Source organism: Pezoporus flaviventris, unplaced genomic scaffold (assembly GCF_033815535.1).
Source record: "Pezoporus flaviventris isolate CSIRO_AGI_PZ_B2104156 unplaced genomic scaffold, CSIRO_AGI_Pfla_v1 ptg000003l, whole genome shotgun sequence".
Lineage (NCBI taxonomy): Eukaryota > Metazoa > Chordata > Aves > Psittaciformes > Psittacidae > Pezoporus > Pezoporus flaviventris.
Window position 1 is genome coordinate 11,017,989 of NW_026892551.1, and position 27,508 is coordinate 11,045,496.

The 27,508-nt window shown below is 42.5% G+C and overlaps 1 protein-coding gene and 1 long non-coding RNA gene across 7 annotated transcripts in view; one reads left to right on the plus strand and one right to left on the minus strand.

Moving 5' to 3' along the window:
- Window positions 1–3,947: 3,947 nt before the first annotated feature.
- On the minus strand, window positions 3,948–6,461 carry LOC133265085 (uncharacterized). Its single transcript, XR_009741864.1, has 2 exons — window positions 6,331–6,461; window positions 3,948–4,457 (listed from the first exon to the last, which is right to left on the minus strand). It is a non-coding gene; the product is annotated as an uncharacterized LOC133265085 (long non-coding RNA).
- Window positions 6,321–27,508, plus strand: part of DACH1 (dachshund family transcription factor 1) — a 375,827-nt gene continuing 354,639 nt past the window's right edge. For all 6 annotated transcript variants that reach the window (XM_061445288.1, XM_061445286.1, XM_061445287.1 and 3 more), the window contains exon 1: window positions 6,321–7,048. In XM_061445288.1, the coding sequence (XP_061301272.1) occupies window positions 6,321–7,048 (728 nt within the window). The remainder of the gene's footprint in view (window positions 7,049–27,508) is intronic.

Below are 27,508 nucleotides of genomic sequence, written 5' to 3' on the forward strand. Positions count from 1 at the left end.
ATAGCCGTTTACACGCTATAGTTAAGGTTGTGTCAGCACTTCCATTTATAACATCCCCCTCTTGCCGAGAGTTTATAACTCGCAATAAAATTCCGCTCTGGGCTGAAACTTTTCAAGCAAAAGCTCGGACTTTTAAAGGTCTTTTACCTCCCCGTCAAAGAACAATTAAAAGAAATGTTTGTCTGCCTTTTCTGTTGTTGTAGTTGAAATATGGGACTAATCAAGGTTAACACCCCACCCACCAATGTTTTTCATTCACTGAAGTGACTTGAGGAGGAAAAGCCTGCATCTCGCAAGCTGTCAGCTCGTACAGAAGAAAAACCCAGTGTGCATTTTTTAAATATATTTATTATTATCAAAGGAAACAATTAGTGCTGGAGCAGCTGCCGAGCCGGCGCCCTCCGCCCCGATCCAGGGCCCCGGCGCCGGGGGATTGGCCAGCCCGGCGGGGACGGACGAACGGACGGATTGACGGAAGGACGGATGATGCTGCGGACCCCCCGCGGCTCCGGCAGAGACCGGGGCGCGTATTGGAAATCCAGGAACACTTAAACACCGGGCAGGCTCTCCAGCGGCTGTATTTCGATCAGCCTGGGCTTGGAGATGGAGCGGCTGAGCAAACCAATTCTGTAAGGGGCGGGGAGGGGGGGAGCACGGGAAAGAGCATCTCAAAGTAGACCACCACTTTAAAATAATTTAATGGCAGGGGCTTTGCACTTCATAATTACTGCTCCGAGCGACTTTTTCTACCTGTTGGTAGGTGAATTAACACGTTGGACTGAGGACCTCTAATGAGAGCCCGAGTGTAACTAAAACAGAGCTCCCCGCCTATTCCAGTCCTCATTTAATTCACGCAGGGAAGTTGGCGATCGCTTCCCCATCGCACCGCAGCTTGCTCTCTTGGCCGTCCGCCTTCAGGTGGATGTCAGCAGGCGGTGCCCAGCTCCTGCTCCATCCCTCCATGTCTCTATCCATTCATCCGTCCATTTCGCCCCCGTCCCCGCCCAAGACAGCCCGAGCAGGAACCCGGCCCCCGATCCACTTCACCGTTTGGCTCTGGAAGCTGCAGCGTGATCGAGAGGCTCAAATCAACGTGGGTTATTGTAGTTACTGACTTCGAAACGTATTTTCTAAAGTCAGAACAGTGATTTAAAGATAAAAAACCCCAAACAAAACCAAACAACAACAACAAAACCCCCCAACAACTAAACCACGTAAATAATCAAGTCACTTAATTGGCGTTTGGTATTTGCGATTTGCATATATGTGTTTGTGCAGGGGTGTGTGTTTGTACGTGTGTGTGTATGTGTGTGTGTGTCTGTGTGATGGAGGGAGGAGGGAGGGAAGGGGTGAGAAGGTTCCCAAGCCGTCGGGTACTGTATCTCTCAGCACGGCACGTCTTTGGTCAGAGCATCAGTGAGCATCACCGTAGAAAACTCACATTTCTTGTGGGGATGAAGGTGCAGTATTGAAGGACTCGGTGGGGGTGGGGGAGTGTGTGTGTGGGGGGGAGGGTAAGAGTGAGGTGGTAAATCCTGCCCTTGTACTAGCGCGCTGATACCCTCGGAGCCAATGAGATAGCTCGCGGAAGTTAAGCCGGCGGAAGCTGCTCCAGCGCTGAAGGGATAGGGTCAATCAGAGTGTGCCAAGCCCTCCAGTCCTGTGCTGGAGATGTGCAGCCACTTCTCTCACCTCTCCAGCTGTGAGAGGCACATTACACAGTCAGCTCAGGTGATCATTTGCTCCCGGATTCTCCTTTTTAAAGACTTCGAAAGTTATTTTTAATGGCTTCTGAAGTTTCTGTCATTCCATTCTTCCACCATTTTATTTTTTTTGTGTGTGTTAAGCAGGCACCATATGTAACTACAAATTGCAGTAAAAGAATGCAAAAGCAATCTTGCCGTGTATTATTTTGGACTTTTTATGATATGTGGTGGACAGTTCAGAAGTGTATGCTGTTGTTGAAGCTGCTTGTGCTCGGTGTGCTAATGCGCTGTTTGATTGAGTGAATTAGCAGTCATAACAATCTGGCAGACTGGCCATAGAAGTGTGCTCAAATTGATTTGTGTTATGGCTGGACTGGAAAATCTAGTGTTAGTTGTTTTTTGCCCTGGGGCATTGTTTGTACCAAAGTCCACTTTTCATTTAATTTTCCAATAGATTTTTGAAAGACCAAAAGGTTTGTGATCAACATTCGCTGCACTTTATTATTATTCTTCAGCTATTAAAAACAACCTATGAGTAATTTCAGGTTCCCCAAAACATTGCTTTCAATTAGAGTAAACATAATTAGTGTGACGTCGTGCTTGGAATGGTAAATCTCCCTTTGTATCTATTAAGCATGTTATCTACTTGTCCTGTCATTGAAAGGAATCCAGTTTGTATTTGTATTGTACAAAGTCTGTGCTAGATTGACTATAAAACAACAATTAGAAAAACAACACTGCAGTATCCAGTTTCTTATTGCTAGTACAACACTTCCCATCAATCTCAACAGTATTCATGGCATTTTCAATGTTCAGTAAATATCTTGGTAGAGAAAAAAAAAAAAAAAAGCATCCCAATTCAGAGACTTGTATTTCTATGAGCCTTTTTTCCTGAGCGATGCAGGGGGGATTTGGTACGAGGTCCCTCGTTTTCCTCAGGCTTCCCTCCAAATAACAGATAGCTCCTGAAAGGAGGATTGCCGTTTGAGACCCCGGAGATTAAAAGCAAACCAGAATTTACCTTCTCTTTGCCAGTACCTGCTCCTTTCTTAGAATCTTCTGCTCAGCAGTCGTTTGCAAGAATTAGCATGCAGCATGATTAAACCTAAACTATTACTCTATTGATCATACAGAAAGCTTTGTGAAATCATTTAGTTTCTTCAGAAACTGGTGAACAAAACAGGTCACTAGACAAGGATAAGACAAAATGCAAGATAGGTATTTTTTAGGAAAAGAAATTAAAAAGAAATGCGGGGTGGGGGGGTGGGGGTGGGCGAAGGGGGGAAATACCGTGGATTAACTTAAAAGGGTAGTACACTATACACTATTCATCCTTACCCGGTGCCTATCTTCCACATGCATCCCCTCCCCCAGTTCATTCCTTCACACGCGTTCAGAAGAGAAATATTTTTCTGGTATTCTGAATGAATTTAAACGTTTAATTATCAACAATAAGTGATTGTGGTTGGGGAAGGGGAGCTGAGGTACTATCCTATCTCCTGTCAGTCAGGTATTCACATACCTTAAAAAGCAACAGCTACAATGCATTTTCTAATTGCATTTTACCCTTTACAGCTGCCCTCAAATTTGTAATTTAATAAAACAGTGAACTCCATATCAGTCTTTTTTTTAGAGCAATATATTACAATCACTGTCAATACATCTTACTGCTTTAACATACATTTTAATACAGCAAAACGGTTAAAAGAAAAAAAAAAAGGTAGACAGGAATACAGAGAATACCTGCCCTGAACATGAGCAGAACAGAAGACCTGCTTCAAACAATATTCCAGGAAAGAAATTAAAGACTTCTTAATTAGTGCAGCAATTAAGCTTTCTTGGTCGAATTTTAATCAGCCCAGGCCCTATCAAAGGACAAACAGAACGATTTGCAGGTCTTTGAATTTTAAACAGTCTTATTGATTTCACCACCATAAGTCTTCACTTGACACAGGGAGATTTTTCAAATATCAGTTACAGTAATTTGAGTTTTGCTGATATCAACTCAGGGAGACACAAAAAGGAAAACGCCCAACAGTATCATCACATGAAAGGGTCAGTGAGTAAGAGAAATGCAATCTAAAAAAGTTTACACAGAGCAGCCTCAAGATTTGTTCATGCGTTTGTGGGAGCATGTGAGTGTATGTGTGAGTTCAAATAAATTCAGTCACTCCCCATAATCACGAGAAACACTTACCAAGCCAGAAGCTTTGAGGAGCCTTGAATCTTTTCATAAATCTCTTTCTAGGTTTCTAATCCTATTGTTGCATTGAAATGATCAAGGTTAACCCAAACCTGTGGTAGTAAACCCTTTCAAACTACATTTTTTTTTTATATGATTTTGAACCATGAGGATTATATATCCATGAGGGCACACAGCAAGAAGAAAAGCAGAAGAGCTGGTGTGCATCACATTGTAGTGAAGGTGGAGAACAAATTAACTGGTTAGGTTTCCTAATTCAGAGTTCTCTCAGATCTCCCAAGTGGTAATATGACATGTGTCTGGCTCTGTCCTGATCTTCTCCAGGATCTGTCCTGATCTTCTCCAGGATCTGTTCTGATCTTCTCCAGGTGCCGGGGAAGGTGAGATGCAAACGGATAGTTGAGGCAAAGAAAACATGGACAGGGTTGGTTTCCTACAACTGGAAAAAGAAAGATGCAGTGTATTCACAGTTTTAAATTACAAGTTTTATGCAACACTAGATCCCGCCACTGGAACTCAAGTTGAACAAGCTCCTCCAGAGAAATGTTCTGAAAAAGCACCTAAAAACGACAGTAAGAAGTCTTTTCCAGTATGCGAGACTTCAAAACAAAATGCCACTTTGTATTTTCCTGGGTTTATTTGTAAATTTTAAAATTTTAGTGCACTGCTCTGCTAAACTTTCACAAGCAAAGATCACCTTTGTCCTTTAGAACACGTATTAGAACATGAATTCCCGTAAATTGAACTTTAAAATAAGCAAGTAGATCATACAAGAACAGTTTACATCTGGTAATGTGGAAATTCCCCTGCACTGAATTACTACAGTTGAGATTATCCACTTTGTATATGTGTCATCCCATGAGTCATACCTCACATAATAAAAAAGCAGCTATGGGCACATACGTTCATCACAATTAAACACGTAGTGTATATTTTTAAAGCAGGAGAACTACGCACACGCTGAACCCCACTTCTGCAGACCCCCCCGATCTATCCGAACAGCCGCTTCTTTGCCCCTTTAAACACGCCAAGTGCCCTCCACAAAAGCAAAACCAAGCTCCGGGCTTCCCCGACCGACACCGACGCCCCACTGGAGGGGGCATACCACGAGTTAGATCAGCATTCCCCGCGCCAGCGGCGCGCTAGTACCGCGGACACGAGTGGTGCCCGACCACGCCAGGCGAGGCGCGTCCTACCCTGCCCGCTGCGCAACTGCGCATGCGTGGGCAAGCGCAGCAGCTCAGTTTGCGCGCTGACTGGCTTGAGGGTCGACGAGTTTTCTGCGCGCCTTCTGCGCGGTGCCGGCACCTGTTGCGCAGCGGTACCTGCCCGGGCCAGGCCGGCCTCCTTCCCCTCTCCTAAATTACTTGTATGTCGCTGCTGCCCTCCTCGACACGGTTTCCCGGCGGCGTGACCCGCGGAGTCGCGTCCCCAAGCAGGACCGTCCCCGGCGCCACGCAACGAAGGGGCCTCGGCGCTGCCGCCAAACCCCCAACAACAACTCCCTCCACGTTTGTGGTCCCGGGAGGACAACAAACAACAACAAGAGTAACAGACCGGTCCGGAGGTTTCCGCTTTTGTCCGCGGGTGCCCCGGCCCCAACAAGGTGCGCGGCTAGCGCCCGCCCCGCGCCCCGCTCCGGGGGAAGGCTGGAGACGCTCGTGTTTCTCCACAAACTGTGTTGACAAGCGATTTCTGAAAAGGGCTGGGAAAATTACATCCAGTCTCTGGTGGGGTGAAATATGAAACATGTAATCTAACGGTTCCTGTAAGGGGAGGGGGGAGAAAAAGACTTCTGTTTCCCTCTCTGTTTTCCTGCTCCGGGTTCCTGGTTGGATAATTCGGGTTAATACTAGTGAGTGAGCCTTTTGCTGCTTCAAAGGGTATTTCAAGTTGCCGGAGCTCCTCCCCTCCGCACCGTGTGACAACAACAACTCGTCCAGCGAGCGAGCGGCGGCGGCGGCAGCAGCAGCAGCCAGTACTTCCCAGCTCATTTTCTCTCTGTCATTCGCCTCTCAATCTTTGATCAATGTACTTGCCAGAGAGAACTGAAGTCCTTCAAACCTCCTCTTTTTCACCTTCGTCTTTAACGTGGTGCTAGAGCAAGGACCACAAAAAGAAACTGCCCTCCCCCTCCCCTCGGCCCCAGCCCCGCCGCCCGGAGCGGACTTCTCCTCCTCCTCCTCCTCCTCCGTCCCCACTTGCGGGACACTTTGTGCGTTCTCTCTCTCACTCTGCCCCCTGCTCTCGCTCGCCGCAGCACCTGATCCAGGGTTATCCCCCCCTTCTTCTCCCCCCTTCTCCCTTCTCTCCTTTCCTCCTTTTTTTTTGTTATTTTTTTTTCCCTTTTCCCTGCGTGTGTGTGGGAACTTTTCCCCCCTCCCCCTGCCCCCTCCGCCGTATATGTGACCATGGCCGTACCGGCTGCTTTGATCCCTCCGACCCAGCTGGTCCCCCCTCAACCTCCGGTCTCAACTTCTGCCGCCTGCACTACCACCACCACCACCTCCTCGTCGGCCACCTCCTCGTCAGCCACCTCCTCTCCGTCTCCGTCCATCGCTCCCCCGCCGGCCGCTTCGGGGACAAACCTATTCCGCCCGGAGCCCATCGCAGCGGCGGCGACGGCCACAGTCACCTCCACCACCAGCGGCGGCGGCGGTAACGGCAGCAGCAGCGGCGGCAGCGGCGGCGGCAGCCCCAGCCTGGGCACTGGCGGCGGCAGCAGTAGCGGCGGCAGCAGCGGCGGCACCTCCACTCCCAATGCCAGCGCAGCCAGCGCGGCCAGCAGTCTGCCCGGCAAGCCCGTGTACTCGACCCCGTCCCCGGTGGAGAACACCCCCCAGAATAACGAGTGCAAGATGGTGGATCTGAGGGGGGCCAAAGTAGCCTCCTTCACCGTGGAGGGCTGCGAGCTCATCTGCCTGCCCCAGGCTTTCGACCTCTTCCTGAAGCACTTGGTGGGGGGCTTGCACACGGTCTACACCAAGCTGAAGCGGCTGGAGATCACGCCTGTGGTCTGCAACGTGGAGCAGGTCCGCATCCTGAGGGGGCTGGGGGCTATCCAGCCCGGGGTCAACCGCTGCAAACTCATCTCCAGGAAGGATTTCGAGACCCTCTACAACGACTGCACCAACGCCAGGTAACCGCCGCAAGGCACACGCATAGCCCGCGCCCCCTCCTCGCCACCGCCTCCCGTCCCACCCCCGTGCGGTGCGGCCCGGCCCGGCGTGCGCTGCGCTCTTTCCCGCTGCTTCCCGCAGCCAACGCTCGGCCCCGGGGCAGGGGGTGGAGGGGAGAGACCCGCGCTCGCAGGCCACATGCAGTCGCCCTCTTCTCTCTCCCCTGCTGCCCCAGCACCCAGGCGGCCTCCTCCTGAGCCGGCCGTGCCGTTTCTTGGTGGGACGGAGGGAAAGACGGGAAGGGGTGTTTGTGTCCCCCTCCCTCTGTGCCTAGCAAGTGTCGCCTTGTCATTGTTCCCTTCTCTCCCTCCGGCCGAGGCGTCCGCAGGCTCCCGGCGGCCGCGGGCAGCGCAGTACGCTGCTTATGCGGGGAGGGGAGGGCCAGCGGGAGCGGGGAGGGGGCAGCGCGGCCTAAAAGTGCTTTTTAAGCGATAGTCACCCCGCTCTAAGTTTATCCCTGGATGTAGCTTTAAAACGAGCAGCCCTGGGAAAAAGCTGCCCGAAGGGTGCACGGGAGTGGGCGGGGAGCGGTCGCGGAGGGAGGGGGGACACACTCGGGCAGCACACGGACACCCGGGTTTCGGGTAAATGGGTCGGGGCGCGGAGCCGCTTCCCGTGCGGAGGGCCTTGACCGGGGTGAACGGAGGCCACTTTTCCATCAGCCGCTGTCATGTAATCGAAGCATGAGAGCACTTTTTGTATGTCTTATGAGGCAGTTGCCACATGGCGAATGGGGGGGAGACGGGGATGGGACGGGGACGGAGGGCGGGAAGACGGCGAGGAGGAGGAGGTGGCGGTGGCTGCTTTGGGATAGCGGGGAGAGGTGCCAGGCGGCCGGGATGGGCTGCTTCCCGTGGGGGGAGGGGAGAGTGCGGTCCCGGTAGAGCAGGTGCCAGCAGCCCCCGGGTCCCGGCAGCCGGGGAGGAGGCGACGGGGCCAGCGGGAGCGCAGGAGGGATTTGGCGACTCTGAATCCTGTTACGGCGCAGAATAACGCGGGCGCGGTGGCGGGGACGGAGCGGGGTAACGCCGCGCTCCCCGCGGGTCGGGGCGGGGGGACGACGGAGGAGAGGTGAAGCTCCAAACTTCCTACAACGGGGAGGGGTGTTGGGGGCAAGGGGGGCGGGGGGGCAGGGGGAGCTTGCAAGAGAGGAAATGCCTGCTGCAATAGCTGCCCGCTTTGCAGCCGAGTGCGAAAGAGTGGGGCTGCTATCTCTCCATCTGTAGGTTACAGGGCTGTATCTGCTTATACGGGAAGGGGATCGCATAACTGCCGTGACCCCGAGATGAGAGCGGTCGGAAGCGCCGCCAGCTCCCGGGCCACCCTCCGTAACTTGGCCGGAGAGCTCCTCTCCGGGTCTGCCGGGCAGAAGCGGCGGCAGGAGCTGCCCCCGGAGCGATGTCGTAGGCAAAGTCCCGATGTTACTTTCGGTACATGCAAATAAACAGACCGAGCTCGTTCCAGTTTCCTATTGTCAGATTTCAAGGTGCAGCCACAGCCAACACGTGGGGAATTAACCCCAGGCGATGCCGTACTCCTTCCCTCCCTCTCCTCTCCCCTCCCCTCCCTTCTCCTCATGGCGGGGGGTGTGCCGTTCCCTCCGTCCCCCCTGCCCGAGTTAGTTGGGGGTAGTTGGGACTCATTAGCATAGAGCCCGGCGAAGTAGAGCCCTGTCACTGCAGTAGCTGTTGCTAGATGGATTGTTGAAGTTCCTGAATATTCAGGGTAGCAGGACAAAACAGCTTGGAATAACTTCTAAGCGCTGACATAACTGTAGCTGCTCGGGTAGCTCTACTGTTATTTCATGTGGGATCAACATGAATATTAATAGCTGCTTTTAGACTTTTGTGTGTGTGTGTCATGTAACTTCTGACTACTCTGCACAAGTTCCAAGATCTGGTCCTTAAAATAAACTCATGGAAGTTTTATTTTGCCACGGTTATAATGTGTGTGTTGTAATTTGATTGCGTGAAATTAAAAAATAGAGAAGCGAGAAACTTTTTTTTGGGTGGGGGTGGTACAGGAGCATGGGGACACCAATTCCTGGGCTTGGCAGGGTTCTGAAAGGGTTTGGCAGCCAGGTTGTTCCATGGGTTGATTATGTCAACAGCACAGAATCGGCCATGTTTCAGCTGTTTCTGAGGTCTGCTCTGTTACCATCCAGCATCGTAGAAATTACAGTAGTAGGTTCAGAAGTGGATAGGATTTGACCCTTAAAAAGCATAATTGTACTAGACTTATTTATACATCCATTAAGCAAATAACTTAATGGAAAGGATATACAATAGGTATACAAAATGTGTTACTACAGTATAGACGAATAAAGCAAAGTGGGTCAGTGAGTTTTGGTCAAAACGGATGATATCATCAGAAGATAAATTGTGTTTACTCTCTGGGTTTCCCCTCCATACATTTCATTCTGATTCTTCTTTCCTTACAAATTATTTGAAATTATTTCTGACGTTACAGTAATTACACAGGATATTTTGATCTACTTGGTTTAGCAATTTTAAGTTATCTTTCCAGACTCTAAGTGACTGCATATTTAGTAGGGTAATGTCTTTTTGTATCTTGGGTGAACACTTAACTGTCGAGATGGAAGCTGTAAGAGCCAACTCCATCCTAGTGGCTAAATGGTTATACTCATCAGATTCAAAAATTTTGAACCAGCATGTTATCACTGTTATATTTGTCTCATAATCAGCTGATGCACTTGAATACACTGATCTCTTTTTGGAAAGCTTCATCAAGGTTAATATGTTATTTAATCAAAAAAAGGCATCCAGATAAAGCCATTACTTTGTTGTTCTTTAAAAGGATTGAATCATTAGTTGCCAGTTGTTGTGGAAATAATTTATAGTAACTTACTTTGAGATGGAAAAGTTTTAGAAGTGTTTCACCAAAATGGTACATTTTAACTGTGATATTGCTATTTAAAAAAAAAAAAAAAATCAATCAAACAAAAATCAGTGAAACACCAAGGGGTTTTCTATTGAATGCTTAATGTGGAGGTCTGTAAAGTGAACTGGTTTCTGTGTTTATTTGTGATACTACCAATAATAACATGATACTAAAGGACCTTTTTCTAAATTAAGCTTCTGTATCAGTTCACTGGAAAAATAAGCTTCCGTTATGGAAGATGACTTTTCTTTTCTGGTCATACTGACCTTTGCTTTTATTTTCCTCATAAAAAGCACTGGTCGCCTAACAGAAATCCAGGAAATAGCAAACTGTGCATTTAGCTTCCATTCCGATTAAATGGTTTGTCATTAATGGGATGCTAGAAAGCCATATGCCAAACAAATAAGGGAAGGATAAAGGCAAAACATGGAAAATATTTAGAGCTACTAGATGCCAATCGAGTCGGGTTTCTTGAGCGTGTGCGTGAAAGAGAGTAGCGAACTGCGCACTGGATGTCACCTGCCCAGGATTAATGACCTGGAAGATATTGATCCCAGACTGTTCCTGGTCCCTTGTGTTTTGAACACTTGTTGTGGAATTTTACCATGCAGGGTCCCTTCATGGAGTTTTCCCATAGACTCAGGCTGGCTTTGGATCGTGCACACCCGAGTAAAGACTAAAAGCATGTGCCTTCTGACCTCCCTCATGTGGCCAGGACACGTTAATCTTTTCTGACATTTGAAGATGATTTCGAGTGAGTTCATTGACATTCATACTTAAAGCTGGGAATTATTCAACACTGTTTGGAAACTATTTGCAAATTTTGGAAAACAACCTAATCGATTTTTGAATATAAAGGGGAAAGATGCCGAACATGAAACAGTTCCCTTCAAAGCCTGTCTTACATGGCAGTTATTCAGTCTCTGTTGGCTAGCTTCTGCTTTTCTCAAATTATGTGGACTTAGCATGTACTTGTTTACTGAATACTGCACGCTTGCATAGGCTTTTTGTGTTTGTATTAATTAAAGGAGTATCTCACCCAGATAGGTTAGTGCAGATCACAGATATTTCAAATGAACAGGTCAGCAAGTGCAGCTGAAAGGAATGTCAAATACATAGTGTCTGTGGTTTATATTGATGACCTTCCTGCTTGCCACAGATTACTAAAATATAATCAGCAGAAATATGGTAGGTTTTACAAGCAAAGGCGACTTCTGGAAGGTCAGAGGATAAATTGTAGTACCTATAAAGAAGGAGTAAAAGGTTTGGAAGTGGCTTCATCAGACTGGAAAAACCCTAAAAAGACTCCAGCCACTAGCAATTACAGAATTTTAATATCCATCTCATGGTATTTATTTACTGGTAAATAATACAGATTAAAAGCTGAGATCTTTGGACCACACTTAACTGCAACAGAACAGACTTTTGATCTAATAGTTGGTCCCTAACAGTAGCCCAGTGTCTGATACTTGAGGAAGGGAACACTTCTCCCCAGTGAACATTTGTCACCTGTTGTGCAGTGCTGCTGGTGCTGTTCCAGTGCAGGGGCGTGAGGGGCTGCTAGTGTTGGGCAGAGGGAGTATTTTCCCTGATGACTTCACATATTTTCCTCAAGTATTCAATTTGATTAACTCCCGCTTTATCTCATAGCTATGAATATCAGTAAAGTAGTTTTGTGGGTTTTTTTTATTATTATTTTTAAGGAACATTTCACTGGTAGCTTACATAAAAATGCAGTTTTATTGTCACTTTTCCATCAGCTTAGGAGAACGGACTGTGTGAAAGCGCAGCAAATAGCTTTGTTATTTCCAGAAACCGTTCCTCTCTCTGTTCACATGCTCACTTCAATCTTAGGCCTCCACTCTCTGGAGCTGCAGGCACAGTATCTGGGGCTGTGGGTCCCACTGGGTGCTGTGTAGGAGCACCCTGAAGTGTATCCCCTATGGGCTGGCTCTTGGGGGGCTGCTGTGCCCACACTCATTCTCTCCTCTGAGACCTCTCCGTGCTGTAAACCAAAATGCACTCAAAGTAATCTTATAAGCCTGCTTAATATTTTGTGATCTGGAGTGTGTTCCGAATGCTTCTTGGAAATGTTAAATTTGTTTGACTGCCAGGTAGTATTTCTTCTGTTCTCTTCTGTTACTGGATTGTTCCAGACGTCTGTTCTTGCCTATCTCTGCGATTCATCATCTAAAGTGAATTGCATATGAAGCACAGAATTGTCATACACCGGATTGAATTTTAATATTTTCCTCTTGAACTATATTGTAGGTATACTGAATTATTACTGCTATCTCTTCTGGTCTGATACAGGTAAAACCCTTTCAGCATTGCCTCTTCATGAAGGAGCCTTACAAGTTTAGCTGTGAGAAAGAATTTCTGGCTGTAGAAGAGCAGAGGGACTAGTCAGAAACTACCGAGTTTTATCAAAATTGTGCAAACCAGCAAACTGGAAGTCCAGAACAGCCATGATGCCTGTTTTTAAGCAACAGGACTGGATTTAGATCCTCCTTCTTCTTTTATAAATTAAATATGTTTTGTTTTTAAAACAACATTTGGAGCGCCTGCTTTGCATTATGAGTTAATTCCATTCATTGTTTTAAAATAGTTATTAACGTTTTGCAAATTATATACTTCACATGAACAGTAATTTTTTCAATAATCTTTAAATGTGCATACTGTAACAGTGCCATAATGTGGACTGACATAATAGGAACTGACAGTAAATTTTTAGTTGCCTAAATACGTATTTAAGTGATAGGGCTGAAGAGTCATCTGCAAAAAGCTATTATGATCCAGAGAGTTAATTCATATATAGATAATTTCTTCATCATGCATTAAGGAAGAATTTTTCTTTTTCCATTATCATTTAAATTATTTTCCAGAGTTGTGAAACAGAAATCAAAAATCTTTATATTTAGAATCAAGGTATTCTGTGACTTGAATCCAGGTTACTTCAACTTTATCCTTAACCTACTATGTTCTGCTTATTTATCTGATACAGTGCTTAGTAGGGAGCATCTCCTAACAAGTGCTAAGGTTTCATTTTGTAAGCATTGAGGAATATTGAAGTGTAATTATTAAATATGTAATTTTTATATTAACTGTGAATAACTGTGAACTGTTTTAAACTATTTTTCTTTTTTAGTGGAAGAAAAAGAGTAGTGTATTTTCCATAGCATAAAGTAGAAAAATGCTGTCACTGAATTTTGTGAGAGGTAGGATCTCAGCATTTGACCAAACAGTTGCATCCCAGTCTGGAATTCTTTACTCTAAATCACTGATAGCAATGAGCTGGGAAACCAAACCAAGGAAGGCTAGCTCTGTAAACACCGGATACTTGCATTCTCTCCTGTGAATTTCCATAGGTCTGTTTTAGAGATGGGATATTGGATTGAAAGGGCCCTGTAGGGCAGTTCAGGGTACATTTCACCAAAACTTATCAAACTGCTTGCATGTGTTGTGAGGAAATGTATCACAAAATGTATTTCAGTTCACGTTGCTTTAAACAATGTTTTGTGATAATTGCATTTAGAGTCAACATCTTCCTGTGGCAGGTGCATGAATATATACAAATACAATTTGCAGAATTGTATGGAAAGGTCTTGTAAATCATGCATATCCAAACAGTTTATTAGGAATAAACAGAAACTTTCTAAAATAGTATAAACTTTTTTTTTTGTTTTTGTTTTTAATATTCTCAATATTATACTTTTGATGTAATAAAACAATGTAAAGCTTTTATTGTGCACCCTTGAGAATACTTGTGTGGGTAACACATAACTTCCAGTTCATTATTCTGATTAATGGTACCCTGTTCACTCCAAAGCTAGTTTACTGTAGGTATTTTCTTTGCATCCTGCATACTTTGCATCTTCCTCATGAAAAAGAAAGTTAATTTAGTATGAAAAAAACCACACAAAAAGTTTGTTGCAAGTATCAAACAGTGGGATTTTATGTCCATCTGAAGGCTGAAATTAACCATAGTCCAGAAGCAGTGGAGCAGGTGAATTCAGATTTCCTGGTGCACCTTGCCACACTAACTGCCCGTTCTTTTTGCATTCAAATAAGAGAATGTTTGGTCATGAAATTTTACTTATCCTCAGAATTTTTAGGATTATTCCCTAAATCAGCCAAATGGCTAAATTCTGCTTAAATTCCTTTTCATCCAAAACAAGCTTGAGTTCAAGTAGAGCTTTCAGACACATTTTCTTACATTATATTCTATGCAATACTAAAATACTAGAAAAAAAAAGTACACCTTAATTATTAAGACATGGGTTTTTATGTTTAATTTGTTTCTTAGGTTGTATGACTGAGAGCCCTGTACATAGGTGTATGTACAGATTGCCTGGCTGGCAAAATAACAGTTACATACTGGAATTGGATGGGGCTGGGAGAAGGGGGAAGAAGGGAAGTACGTGGGACTGCTGCAAACATTTTTAGCATAATTGACAGATAAAATATATTTGTAACGTTACAGTGTCATGACTGAAGTTCATAGCTCTGAATAATGTTCGTATTAGAGCGCTTGTTAATGATACTGTACTGAGAACAGGTAATAGGTATTTTACATTTGGACCAAAAGCTGTTGTTCAGGACATGTCTCTCAGACATTTACAAATTGTCATATGATAGAAATAATTTTTAAATCTTACTTTTGGGAAATGTTTTGCTTTTTCATCTGACATAAAACAGTTGTAAGGGATCAAAAAGAAAGTAGTTACATAAAGTAAACTATAAAGGGAACAGGTAATAGATAAATATATTTTTTTATTACTATTTAATTACATCTTTGGTAACCTTGATTTCATATTGTTCTCATACTAGTGATTTTTTTTTTTTTTTTTAATGAAGACCTAGATCATGATTTAATGTATGGGACAGAAAAAAGCTGCTTTCAGGTTATAGGTACTGTATTTTTAAGAGCAGATCAAACAATGTATTACATTTTTATTGGTGATAAATCTAGTCACGGCTTATTAATAGTTTGAACGTTCTTTAAAAACATAGCTAAAACTATTGTTTTTGAACTATACTTTCCCAAATGTAATAAAAATGTAAACTTAATATTTTAATTAGTTTTATATCATGTTTTAATGGATGCCAGCATTGTCTGTCTTTACAAAGCATATAATTTATTTCCATTCTCCCGGCCTGCTATAAAAACATTTCTTTGTTGGAGAAGGTCACCTGTAGGACTTAGCTATTTACATTAATATAAAAAAGCTGTGGTATTAACCATATGCTTAACTTTAAGAATGTGGATAGTCCTGTTGCTTTCAGTAGCCTACATACATCTTCTAAACCAAGCATATGCAAGATATATTTGGTAATGCTGTAAAAGAACTAGTTGACATCTTTGATAGGAAGCTGTCTTACTGTGTAATTTCTGGCATTTGTGGGGACAGTTTGAAGGCATTGAAAAAATGCTTTAGTTTTAGTGTTCTGTAAATTAACACCTGTTGTGTAAAGTAGATTAATGATGCATTTTTTAAATGGTTTTGTAAGTACTGCCTTCTTTCAGTATTAATTTTAGGAGATTGGGGCAATGTTGTGACAGGAATTAGTATCATAATTTGGTATAACCCATGGTATATACCAAATACTCCCTGCTGTGGGTTTTTTCTATTAATCTTTGTAGCACAGGAGTGGCCTATATCTTTTCAAGGGCTTGGGCACTTCCAAGATGTGTGCCATGGCTGTCACTTTTCACATTTTAGTTCTGATACTCGCTAATAGTTGGTGGGAAGGAAGTGAAACCATTTTCCAATTGTTTGCTGTTTCCTTAAATTTCTGCTTAAAAGCTTAAAAAAAAGGTGTGGGGGAAGGAAAATACCTTAAGTGTGTAATAAGGACTGATGCGAGTGAAAAATCATATGTTCTCTCTCTTTTTTATTTCTCTTTTAGCTTGTTAGAACAATTCTTGCAGTATAGGTGGTATGTAGGACTTTATTATTTGTGTCTGTATGTATTGCTAAAGACTAATTCCACAGGTCCGTTGCAAAATTTGTATATTGCTGTAATTCAAAGCAGAATTTATTGATTGTAGTTTTTGTGCCTTTTTGCTTTCTATTTTTGTGTGCTTTATTTATTTATTTATTTATTTACTACTCATGACTTTTAACAGGCCAGGTTAAAAAAATAAACATAAAATGCTAAATAAATTATTTTGTCTTACATTATTTGGTATTGTAGATGGCTTATGATTCTACTGATTCCCTTCAAAATTAATTCGCTGCTGAAATATCATGTTAAAGATAATAGTAGAATTTAACCGCATATAGCCGTTTCAGGAGCACACATGCAGTTTATTTAAGGTAGGGGTCATAACATTTCCTGGGGAGGACATTAGTGAGGTTTTTAGTTGAGATGTTTGTGTATAGCCACAGCTGTTGGACTGGCTTGAGGCCACCACAAAGTACAACAGGTAGGAAGTGGGTAAGAATTAATAAATTTCAACAGATTTTACTGTTCAGAGTTTCTCTGGCTTCATTCCGGTAGAGTGGAGGAAAGGATGGAATATAGCTTCAGAAGAGGCAGTGCACCTTCACAGTATGTAGATCTCAGATATACACACTGAGAAGGTAATTTGGTTGAAGATCCTGTATTTCTTTGCCTGTTATCCTTCGTCTGCTCTTTGAATATGTTGTTAGAAGCTGCGTTGGTGTTTGACTCCCTGTGGAGAGTTTCCTGCAGAGATCAGTCTGTCTGTGGGCTTAGATAGGGCAGGCAGTTCTTTGTGTCTTCTGGCCTTTGGTCTGCGTATGGACTTAGAATCATAGGATAGTTAGGGTTGGAAAGGACCTTAAGATCATCTAGTTCTAACCCCTCTGCCATGGGCAGGGATGCCTCACCCTAGACCGTGTTACCCAAGGCTCTGTCCAACCTGGCCTTGAACGCTGCCAGGGATGAAGCATTCACAACTTTCTTGGGCAACCTGCTCCAGTGCCTCACCACCCTCACAGTGAAGAACTTCGTCCTGATACCTTCAGTATCTAACCTGAACCTACCCTGTTTTAAGTTTGAACCCATTCCCCCCTTGTCCTATCAGTACAGTCCCTAATGAAGTGTCCCCCTCTTAGCATCCTTCTAGGCCCCCTTCAGGTTGTTCTTTAAGGACTGGTGCATCCATGACATTTAGCTCTGCTGCTGGGCCTTTGCTGATGTGGGTCTGCCAAGTACAGTTTTCATCTTTTCTGGTGACCCCGTCTATGATTTTGTCTTGTTTTGCCTTATTCTACATGTTTTATTACTTAAATTAGGCTAATACAATGGTATCATGAGAGGTAATACAGTAATAGTTACGAAATGCATTGTGAAGCGTACATGTATTCACCCGTATTCCAGAGTATGACTACATGAGTAAAACATTTTGACATTTAGGGAGAAGGATGTCGTCAGTAAAAACTGCTGGCATTGTTATGTGATAAGGTTGTCTGCTCTTTTATTTGGTGTGCCAGCTGATGAAAGAAAAATATTTATCTTTTTAGAGGTGAAAAACACAGGCTTTTTCATCAGCTTAAATGAAAAGAGCCAACTAGTTCTAAACACTGTTTTGTGAAATCTTGTTTCACCCCTGTAAGTGGATTTATGTGTGGAAGGTGTGCTGCAGTCTGGATGGATCTGTCTCTTCAGCTTGGCTAATCGTTTCCTTTCACAAATCCAGAACGTATGCAGATTTGAACTTGTAGCCAGGAAAAAGTGGCTGCCGTGCTTCAAATTGCCAAAGGTCCTCAAGGGACAGAAACTTGACCTGGTTTTATGAAACCATAGAATTACATTTATACAGGTTACCCCATGGGAAAGGAATGAACTGATCCCAATTCATTTCTAAATACTAGGGCCTTATGGGTTACATTTGGATTTTCTTCTACACTTGTTTTTCTACTAAATTTTTCTGAGGACATTTTTAGAAACTTACTTTACATTAGGTATGGGTCATGTGCCTAATATTTAACAGTTCAGTGTTCTGATTCTTTAAAATGTGTGATGGTTTCTCAGTATAATTAAGGTAAGGTTTAAATTACGGCATTTCTTCAGTATAGGCTAAATCCTCAAACCATGAACTCTCTGGGTTTAATCACTTAGGCTTCGTTTTGCTGCATGTGAAATGCGAACATAGAGCAGGCAGTGACTGTAATTAGTACATGTCATACAGTCTACGGAGAAGAGTGTGACTCTGCCGGCAGGTCATTAGGCTGCTCACCTGGGATGTGGGACCTGGTGGATCAAGGTTCAAAAAGGTTTGGTTACCCAGTGAGACAGTTTACAAGAAGATGCCAAGACTCCTTTCTTCCTTCCTCCAAAATAACCTTTCCCCTCCTCACAGTTACACTGAAAATTTGAGATTTGGAAAATCTGGGTTCAGACCTCCTCTTGAAATCAGTGAAAGTATAGATGCTACCGTGGCTTCCTATTTCAGTACTTTGGTTTGAGCTAGAAGCCTAAATACCCTACAGTGAGTGGTTACCCCTCCTGGTGGTGTGGTGTGGTACTTAAAAGTGTCCCAGTGTTTCTCCAGTGTAGTTCCAGGTTGGAGTAAGTGAGCTAAGCTAAAACAGTGGGCCCTAAGGACGGGAAAGGGTTCCTTAGTTCATTTGAATATCTGAAACTACACGCTTACAGGGTTATGTTAAAATTAGAATTAGCTTGCATTTGATTTATTTAACAAACTAAGTGAATGCTCTGTTCAGCTTAAGTTTGCCTCAGCAATTACTATCCCATAGAGGCTCTGCAAACCTTCCAGGCTTTGCTTCCACCTTCTTGTGGAAACCGTTTCCTATTCTCAGGCAATCTTTCCCATCCTTTAAAGACATTTTCAGTGCTGAAATTGGCGTTAAGTGCCTGCATAAGTCTACCTGTTTCTAGTGAATGAGTGACAGATCTGAATACTGCTCATCTTGTATAGATTGCTTTTTTCTTTATACACCATCTTAACGCTTTAGAACACTGAACAGCTCAGCTGATGATCCCTGGCTGTAGACTTCCTACTCTTCCATGTGGATGTGACAGAGGAGGCTTTCGTGTGGAATTACTGCTACCACTGTCACCTAGTTCTGAGTTTGTAAGCCACTCTTTTGGCTTGGGCATAAGGGATTTGCAGGTGAGAAATGGGAACAATGGTGTTACCACAACAAGTAAGAAGATACCTATTTACTCTGCTTTTCACTCTGGTGAATTTTTCCATACAGTTTTTATTAAATCATTCATGACCTTGCCAGTCTGAATAACCAAACTGGTTTGTGAGGCATTATTATAGGCCCATTATCCACAGCCTGTGCTTCCTTTGACTGGCAAACTTAAGGGCAAATCTTCTAAATAGTTATTACTTATCACTGTTATGTATTTATTATAAATATGTACATAATGTCCCTTTCTAATTCACCTCAAAGAAGTGGTTGTGTTGATCCCTATGCTTCTTTTTTGGCTTTTTCTAAGCCCTATGCTTTTAGAGTGATTCAGTTTTTGTTGATGCCATCAACAGGTTTGACTGCTGTGTGATGCTGATAGCCTGAGTGGGTAGAGAAAGACATTTTTTCCAAGACAAAGAGAATGGTTTTATTCCCAAATGATTTTTAATGGAAGGTAGAGGTCCTGTCTAAGGCATTTGACTTACCAATAGAAGATTTTGACTGCTGTTTGAATTTGGTGGTAAAGAAGGGAAATCTTTAAGATCAGCTGTAGTGGCAGTGAATGCTTCATTGTGATTGAAATGTTAGTCTTAAATTTTCTTTGCGTCTGAACTAGAGAGGAAGAAATTCCTTAGTTATCTCTTTAATCATAAAGCAACAACTCAATGAAGGAACGAATTCAGATCTTTGAAAATGCAAACTCGCTCTTTCCCTCTCCTCTCCTGTTTATTTTCTTCCCCTCACATAGCACTCTGGATTTTGAAGAAACTTAAGATGAAAATTTACAGTACTTCATGGAAGCCCTATTTTATTAGGTGCTGTGGAAACTTTAAATACAGAGGATTCTTGGCTGGAAGCAGTTACTCACCCTAGCAGGGACAAGAGCCCTGAGGCTATGGGGCTGGGAACATGCTGAAGAGTAGCATGGTGAAGAGACAGAAGTGAAAGGCTGGTTGACAGCATGTTAAAGCAAATTTACCCGGTGTTATTGTTACATGCAGCTTTCTGAGTTTACATATGTATGATCAAATTTTCAGTCTTTGGATCACAAATGTTGCCTTTGCTAAGTAGGACTGTGTTTAGAGCAGTGCCTGGGAAAACAACCAAGAAGAATAAACTTTGCTCTGGAGTTTGATGTGGGGTGAGATTCTTGTGGCACAGATGCTTGAAATAGTTCGTTAGACACATTTGGGTTAGGTTTTTTTTTGTAGACATTTGGTTGTTCTGGAAATTCTGAATTCTTTGTATGGTTCCGAGTTTATTTCAGAAGCATATCACTGTAATTCCCAGGTTTCCTCATATTTTTTCATATCACATGTGCTGCAACAAATATAGCCACTGTGATATTGGGTTGCTCATTGAAGTCTTAATCCTGCTAGAAGGAAGAAAACTTTGGTTTGTATGAGGAGTCCTGTTGCCTATAGTGTCTCAGTTGGATGATTTCTAGGACTAAAATTATGCAGCTCCCTAAATATTGTCACTATTGGTACCCACATGGCATAGCTAACGGAGTTTTCATAAGATGGAGTTTCACAGATACCAGCAACCAAGTGTGGGTTACATTATCTGTAATCAAAATGTGAGTTAGGTGTTATAAAACAACTGGTGGGTGCTTGTGTGCATGTGAAATTTGCTTACATGAGTAATCCCATTGATTTAAATGAGAGCATTCATGTGACGAAAACAATTTCAGTGTGAGAATGTTTAGAAGATGGTGACCTTAGAAACGAACAGTTGTCTTCGGAAGTATTCAAAGGGTGGTTATTAAAACTTAAAGCTGAAAGTCGCTGTTTGAAGGCAGAAATGACTAGAAAGCCATTTGGGGAGCTCACCTGCCAAATAATAATGTTTTAATGACACTAGATAACTCTGCCTTAACTTTCCTGCGCTCATTTTTGGGGGAGGAGGATGGGGGAAGGGATGGGAAGGAGGGCGAGAGAGGGACGGTGACAGCAAGGCTGTTTGTTTTTCCCGAAAGTTGTTTGTGATTTCAGGTACTCATGGGAAATCTCTTGATCAGATTCACATCTGTTCCTGTCAAAGTGGGTGCTAAGATACCGGTCACCCAGCAACCATGTCCAAGAGGGAATTGGGCCGATAATAACTTCAAAAAGGAATGACAGATGCTAGATTAGGATGAAAGACAAAATGCATGAAAAATGAGCTTGTTAGAATAAAAAAATTGTTCAAGCACCTTCATGCAAATGAAATGAATATTGAACATTTGCATGCAGTAATTTCTACTTTTTCTGTTGATTGAGAAGAAATAAAGACAGTACATATAAAAACATAAATGCAATTTTTTTTTTTTTTTAACCAATTAACATACAAAGCAGTATCTTTCTTCTAAAAATGAGATTAGCCACCTGGGTGCTTGGCTGTATCCCACATATGTCACAACATTTTTGTAATGAGTATGCTCCTGTTGAAGGAACGCCTTTTCTAATTCTTTGTAGCAAAACAAACAAGGAAGCAACCTTATATTAGTTTTAAAATACTTCAGGTTAGTGTGGCTGTATTTTTTTTTTTTTTTAAGCTGTGGTTTTCAGAGCTGAATTATTTCCTGCTGTCCTTGAATTCAGTCAGTATAATGTGCATTAATAAAAGATCACATAAGATGAGTTCAGACCAAATGCTAAGGTTTCCTATTGACTGGTCAAACAATACATTTTTTAAAATACAATGTCTATCAGGGTAATGTGAAAAATAGTCACTTTTCCATGCGTCTGTATTAAGATATTTAAATTATACAGCAATTTTATTATTGAAATGTTCATATAACAGTCACAATTTGGAAAAGAATTCTAAGATGTTCTGATTGAGAAAGGACTCGGTGTCTTGGTTTAGCAGTGTCTAATGTGGTCACGTACAGAAATTGATTTTCTTCAGAAATTAATTAATTTTTCATATCGCCCTAAGCTGCAGTTAAAAAGAGTGCATACTTGTCTGTTTTTTTCCAGAAATATTGCCTAATCATATTAATACCATTGCCCCAAGGATGAAAAGATAATTGTACAAATGCATTTGGAAATATGTATCACTGAGTATTTATGATTAAATTATGCAAATGACCCAGCTCTCATCCTTTCCAGACCCAGATTGTCTAATTAGGATTGATATGCTGAATAGATGTTCCAGAATTTGAATACAAGCATGTCCAAAGAGCAGAAAATTGGAAACGACAAGGCTGAAACACTAAGAAAAGTGTCTTTCCCTTTTATACTTTACTAATGTGGTGTTAGCAGTTGCAGTTTTTCCTTTGGCTATATTGTGTGACTCATGTGTCCTACAAGAAATAAGTCAGGAAATGAAAATCAACTTTCATAAATAGCGTTACTTTGCTCCGGACTTATTTTTCTTTAAAAGTCTGTGAGTTGTTCCTCTTCCCTTTAAAGCTTTGTAACCTTCATGTGAAAATAATGATGTATTCCACATAAATTACTTCTTAATTTGGAGCACTGTTGTTCGTAGCTTGTCTCCAGCTGCCAGTGCTAGATACTTAGCTCGTCAGCTTCTCATATATTCAGATGAGATTTACACCCCTAACATGTTTAAGTTTGGTGTTTTTTCTCGGGAGTTCTTATTTATTTGAATTCACAATTCCTTAATGCAACAACCTTTTCTTCTTTTTTTTCTTTTTTTTTTTTTTTAGGAGAGAACTGATGTCTCATTATACTTGTTTATAGGTTTTCTGAGTCGGAATAATAGCTATCATCAAGTCTGCAGAGTTTAAATCCTTCTTCAGTTGGCTGTTTGTTCATTTATTACTGTGGGGAAGCTGGGAGAAGAGCCCGGTGAGGAGCAAGGAGTAGTGAACTGTCAGTACTTCAGCCATTGTTAGCAGCGGGAGTCGCTCCCTCTGAACTCTGTTGGCTCCTGCTTCCCATCTGCGGGATGATGGATTGCTATGTTTAATACATTTCAGCTTTTGTCTGTCATAGTGTGGATAGACAGCGCTATCAATGATTTCAGCAGTGATTAGAGTGCTGGTTGGTACCCACTGCTACTGGGCAGGCGCCTCCCAGGAATGTTTGATGTAGGAACTCGTTGACACTCTTGCCATGCAAATGAGTCTCTTAGCTAATTCGAGGTGCTTTTAAACACCTACGAAAGACTGCCGGGAATTACTAAATCCACACAGCAACTCCCCCCCCCTTCTCCCAAAGAAAACTCAGACACCCCTCTGAATGCGCTGGTACCAGATGTAAATGCTCATCCCAAGCTTGGAAAGAAATGCCTTGTGCTTTTAATAGTCTGGAGACGGGAGCAGTGAGGTGGGGATGCATTCCAGGGGGTGTGATGTTCAGCCCATCTGTACTTAAATGTTTTGCTACTGGTGATAGGGTAGGAGAGCAAGGGTTGCATTGAAGCAGTGAGATACAACGTGACATGTGTCCTACGAGGATTTGCTAAGCCGTGGGTGCTTTGTGATTCACAAGTCCACAGGCTGAATGATTCCAGCCACCAGAGAAGTCGCTGTACACCAGCACAACATATGCCCTGGAGTATCTTCTAATAATTATAAAATGGTGCAGTGGACATACAAATTGGAAAGAAAAAGATAATTGTGTTCTAAGCATCACTTTAGAGATGTGGATATAGGTTATTTTAATTATTAGCATATTAATTTTCTGCTTTTGGAATAAATTGTTTTTCAAAATCTTAACTGTGAAACAACATTGTATTAGAAGCAAACAGATAATGATGCTTGTTAAAACACATAATAATACTGACTTTAAAAGATGCTTGACCCAGTTTCCTTGATTTGGACCATTGCCTACCATGACAGGCCAGACAGAGGGTAACTTTCACTTCATTTTGAACTGTGGGAGGAAGGGAAGTTAAATCAGAGGATAGTAATCATACTTGATTTAGCTTTCTTAGTGCAGGTTTTAATTTACAGAACCAGAAGAATGACTAACTACTAAAAACTACCAATAACAGAAGTGGAGAAATTGCCAGGCTTAAATGTGTTTTCTTTAACCCACTTCACTCTGTATTCAATTGACTGTGGCATTGTTTGCTTTTTAAAAATTTCTTCACCTTCAGTTATGCCAGCATTCAGCTTCCATGGCTCAGCTTGCAGGCAATGGTTTGTAAATTCTCTGTTGTGCTTGCTGGAAGTCTAAGCTCCACAGCGCAGTCGTGGGATGCCATTTTTATTCCTTTTTAAGACAATCCAGGCAGTGGCAATGCTCATAGGGAGGAGTGTTCATGCTAATTAAAAGCCTGAGTTTACCTTTGAAAAAAAATACTGGCAGTTTGCCCGGGAGAAAATTCTGTCTTCAGTCACCATTTTTAATCTATGGCTGTTTGGAGTTATCTTCACTGTACGAGTTGCCTGGTTTTAAAAGTTGCCTGGATGTTGAGGTAGTTTCTTTGACATCATTCTTAAGTGCTCACTTGCCATATATGATGATCAGAGGATCTGAGGGCTTTGTGGAAAGGAGTATCAGTAGTAAGGAGGGCATAATCTTGACATTTGCAGCTGCCAGCTTTTCTCAGTTTAGCCTCCCTTTGTTAGCAATGGCTGTGTGGCGTAAAACACGGAAACTTGAGGCATACCTTACAAATCTCAGGGAAAAGAAAAATGTGTTTGTACATAAACAGGTTTAAGCATAAACAGGTTTAACATGTTAAACCTTTCCTGATTTTTTTTTCCCTTTAAAATAAATGACATTTGGCTAAAGATAGTGAAAGGGGTTGTTCTTCTGCAGAGATCAATAGATGGAACATTCATACATGCACAGAATAACAGCAACTTGAAAGTTAATGAAAAGCAAGTATGAAATAAATCCATGTATTAGTAGGTGATGTGTTAATAAATGTATCACATAAATATGATAGTTAAAGGAATCAGATAAACAGCTCCTTAATCAGATAAAAGATCTCCAGTGTTTATAGCCTTTCTGTAGAAGTAAGGCCGTGATTTACAGCCCTTTTTGACAGCAGGGCTGATTTAGGTAATTTTGTGTCTCTCCTGCTTCCTCCAGGCACTGTGATTGCATTTCTGTACAGCTATGCCTGTACAACTGTGTGTGACCATTTCTGTACAGGATCAGGTCTAGGTTAAAAATGCGGCCTGCTTAACACACACTCCTCTCCCTCCACCCTGCTCCCTTTTTCAGTATTATATTTATTACCCTCACCTGTTTTGGGAAAACATTTCATCAGCAGTCGTGCTGTTACATGTGAACGGGCAAAAGGGACAGAAATGAATGATGGTGGCAGGAGAGGGGGAAACTGTGCCTAAAATTTTAGGTATGGTCATCCTGTATGCCATGGAATTGTCCTGCATCCTAACTGCAGTGTTCTGAGCCTAGTCTGGGAAATGAATTGTGGATTGATTACACAGGGGTTTTAACACTACATTTAACAAGAGGAAACAGGAGAGGTCAGCACTAATGAAGAGAGAAGTACAATCTTTGAAAGAAAAATGTATGAATCCAGTGAAAGCCATATTCCTCTCTCTTGGAAATCTTCTCTACTGAATCTTGGCAGGCCTGTCTGCTGTGTATAGCAAAACAACTGTAGTTGGTTACTGAGGTATGGGGTGATTTCAGCCTTTGGTTGCCCCCCCCCCCCAGCCATATTCTGGTGGTAGAGAAAGATGACACTGGGCATGCACCATCTTCCATGCCCCACATATCTCGTCTTGTTCAGAGAGAGGAAGCCCACTTGTTACAGAGCATGCTCTGCTCTGTGGGAGGTGCTGCACAGTGGGAACCCTGGAATTTAGGTTGAGCCAAAGTCTGTTGGTGGAAGATGGAGAGAAAGCCCTAAATTATTCTGCTTTTTTTTGAGAGGCCTTTCATCACTCATCCCTCCTGCCGCCTTTGGAACTTTCTCGTCCCCTGGTAATGTCATATATATCAATACAGAAAGATCTCCTATAGCTATGCATGATCTGACAGCATCACTTACACCTCTGGCTTCTGATAAAGTACAAAATTACCAACTACTGTTTTATTGTGAGCACCTAGTTCATAGTAGTCCTGCCAAATCTTAGAGAAAAGAAAGGATCTGCGCTACAGTAACCTTTGCACTTTTCATAAGCTATGAATTTTACTAGTTTGTACTTCTTTAGGAACGCTCTTACTCCATTATTATTATTACTTATAACAGAGAACCAGTTTTAAACACCAGTTGATTTCTTCAGCAGCTTTTTGCAGACCTGATGAAAATACATCCGAAGCTACAAGAACCTTGTCTACACAAAAACAGTGGGAAACTCAAATTTCCCTGGGTAGGCATGGTTTTAGCAAAACTTCACTGTGTTCAGAATGGCCTGACTTCACTGTAAAGTGGGTTCCACGGTGCTAATCCTCTTGGAATGCAGCAATTATCACCTACCGTATAGGTGTTAAGTGCTGAATTTCAAAGGGATTATCACTTTCCTCCTTCAGTGGCTAAACTAGAAAAGTTGTTAGTACTTCTAAAGGGGAGGGAAAAGGGAAAAAAAAAAGAAATCTGTCTTGTTTTCTTTCTGTGGTTGCTTTCAGTCTGGCAAAAAAGAGCAAGCTGGGTTTTGCTACAGCTAGTTACTTCGGGTTTGATCTTTAGGAATTCTAAAGGCGTTTATTTCCCATCCTCCTGAAGTACCCTTCTTTTCTGGAAAGAGGTAAATATAAAAGCCATTCAGAATAAAAAAACCGTGAAGGTTATATATGTGGACAAAATTAAATAGGAAACCAAAGTTTGGTATATCCTTAGAGTGTGTTTTCATCATCTGGAGACTTTTGTCAAGCTAATTATGTGGCAGTACTTCAGAGCTTCATCAGTTTGTGGAAGTTGGTATCTTTTCAGTCTAAAACCATAATTGATGGTTTCGCTGATGTTGCAGATAGAGCATTGGAAATTGTCCTGTTTTGGTGCATATTCTCTTTCCATGTACCCTTTTCTTTAACTGACATAGCACTATTTTGTTCTTCCCCTAGCACTGTCTACAACACTGATGATGTTAATTTCACATGGTTGTTAGATAAAGTGGGATTAGTGTCCCTGAACACCCCCTTTTTATATCCATCTCTGAGAATCTCTCATACATACAAATATGTAAGCGTCAACAGCCAAGTCTCTGAAGGTTGCTTTGTGAGTTTGCTGATGTGAACTAAATGGGGAATTGGAGTTAGGGAGAGGTCATTCACAACTGGAGAAGAATTTAAGGTGTTATAAGAGACAGAGGTAGTTAGTAATGGGTAGGAGAAGTCTGCCTTACGGAGAACTCTTACTTGTGAGGCTGCAAAATAAACAAAATGGGGTTTTAGAGCAGAAGGCAGCATTTGGAATTTTGGTGTTGATGCTGAATAGGAGGTCTCATGGAAAGGGTATGTAGAATATCAGGTTGTAAGATTGGCTCCTAGCCTGTTATTTTTATTTTTGCTA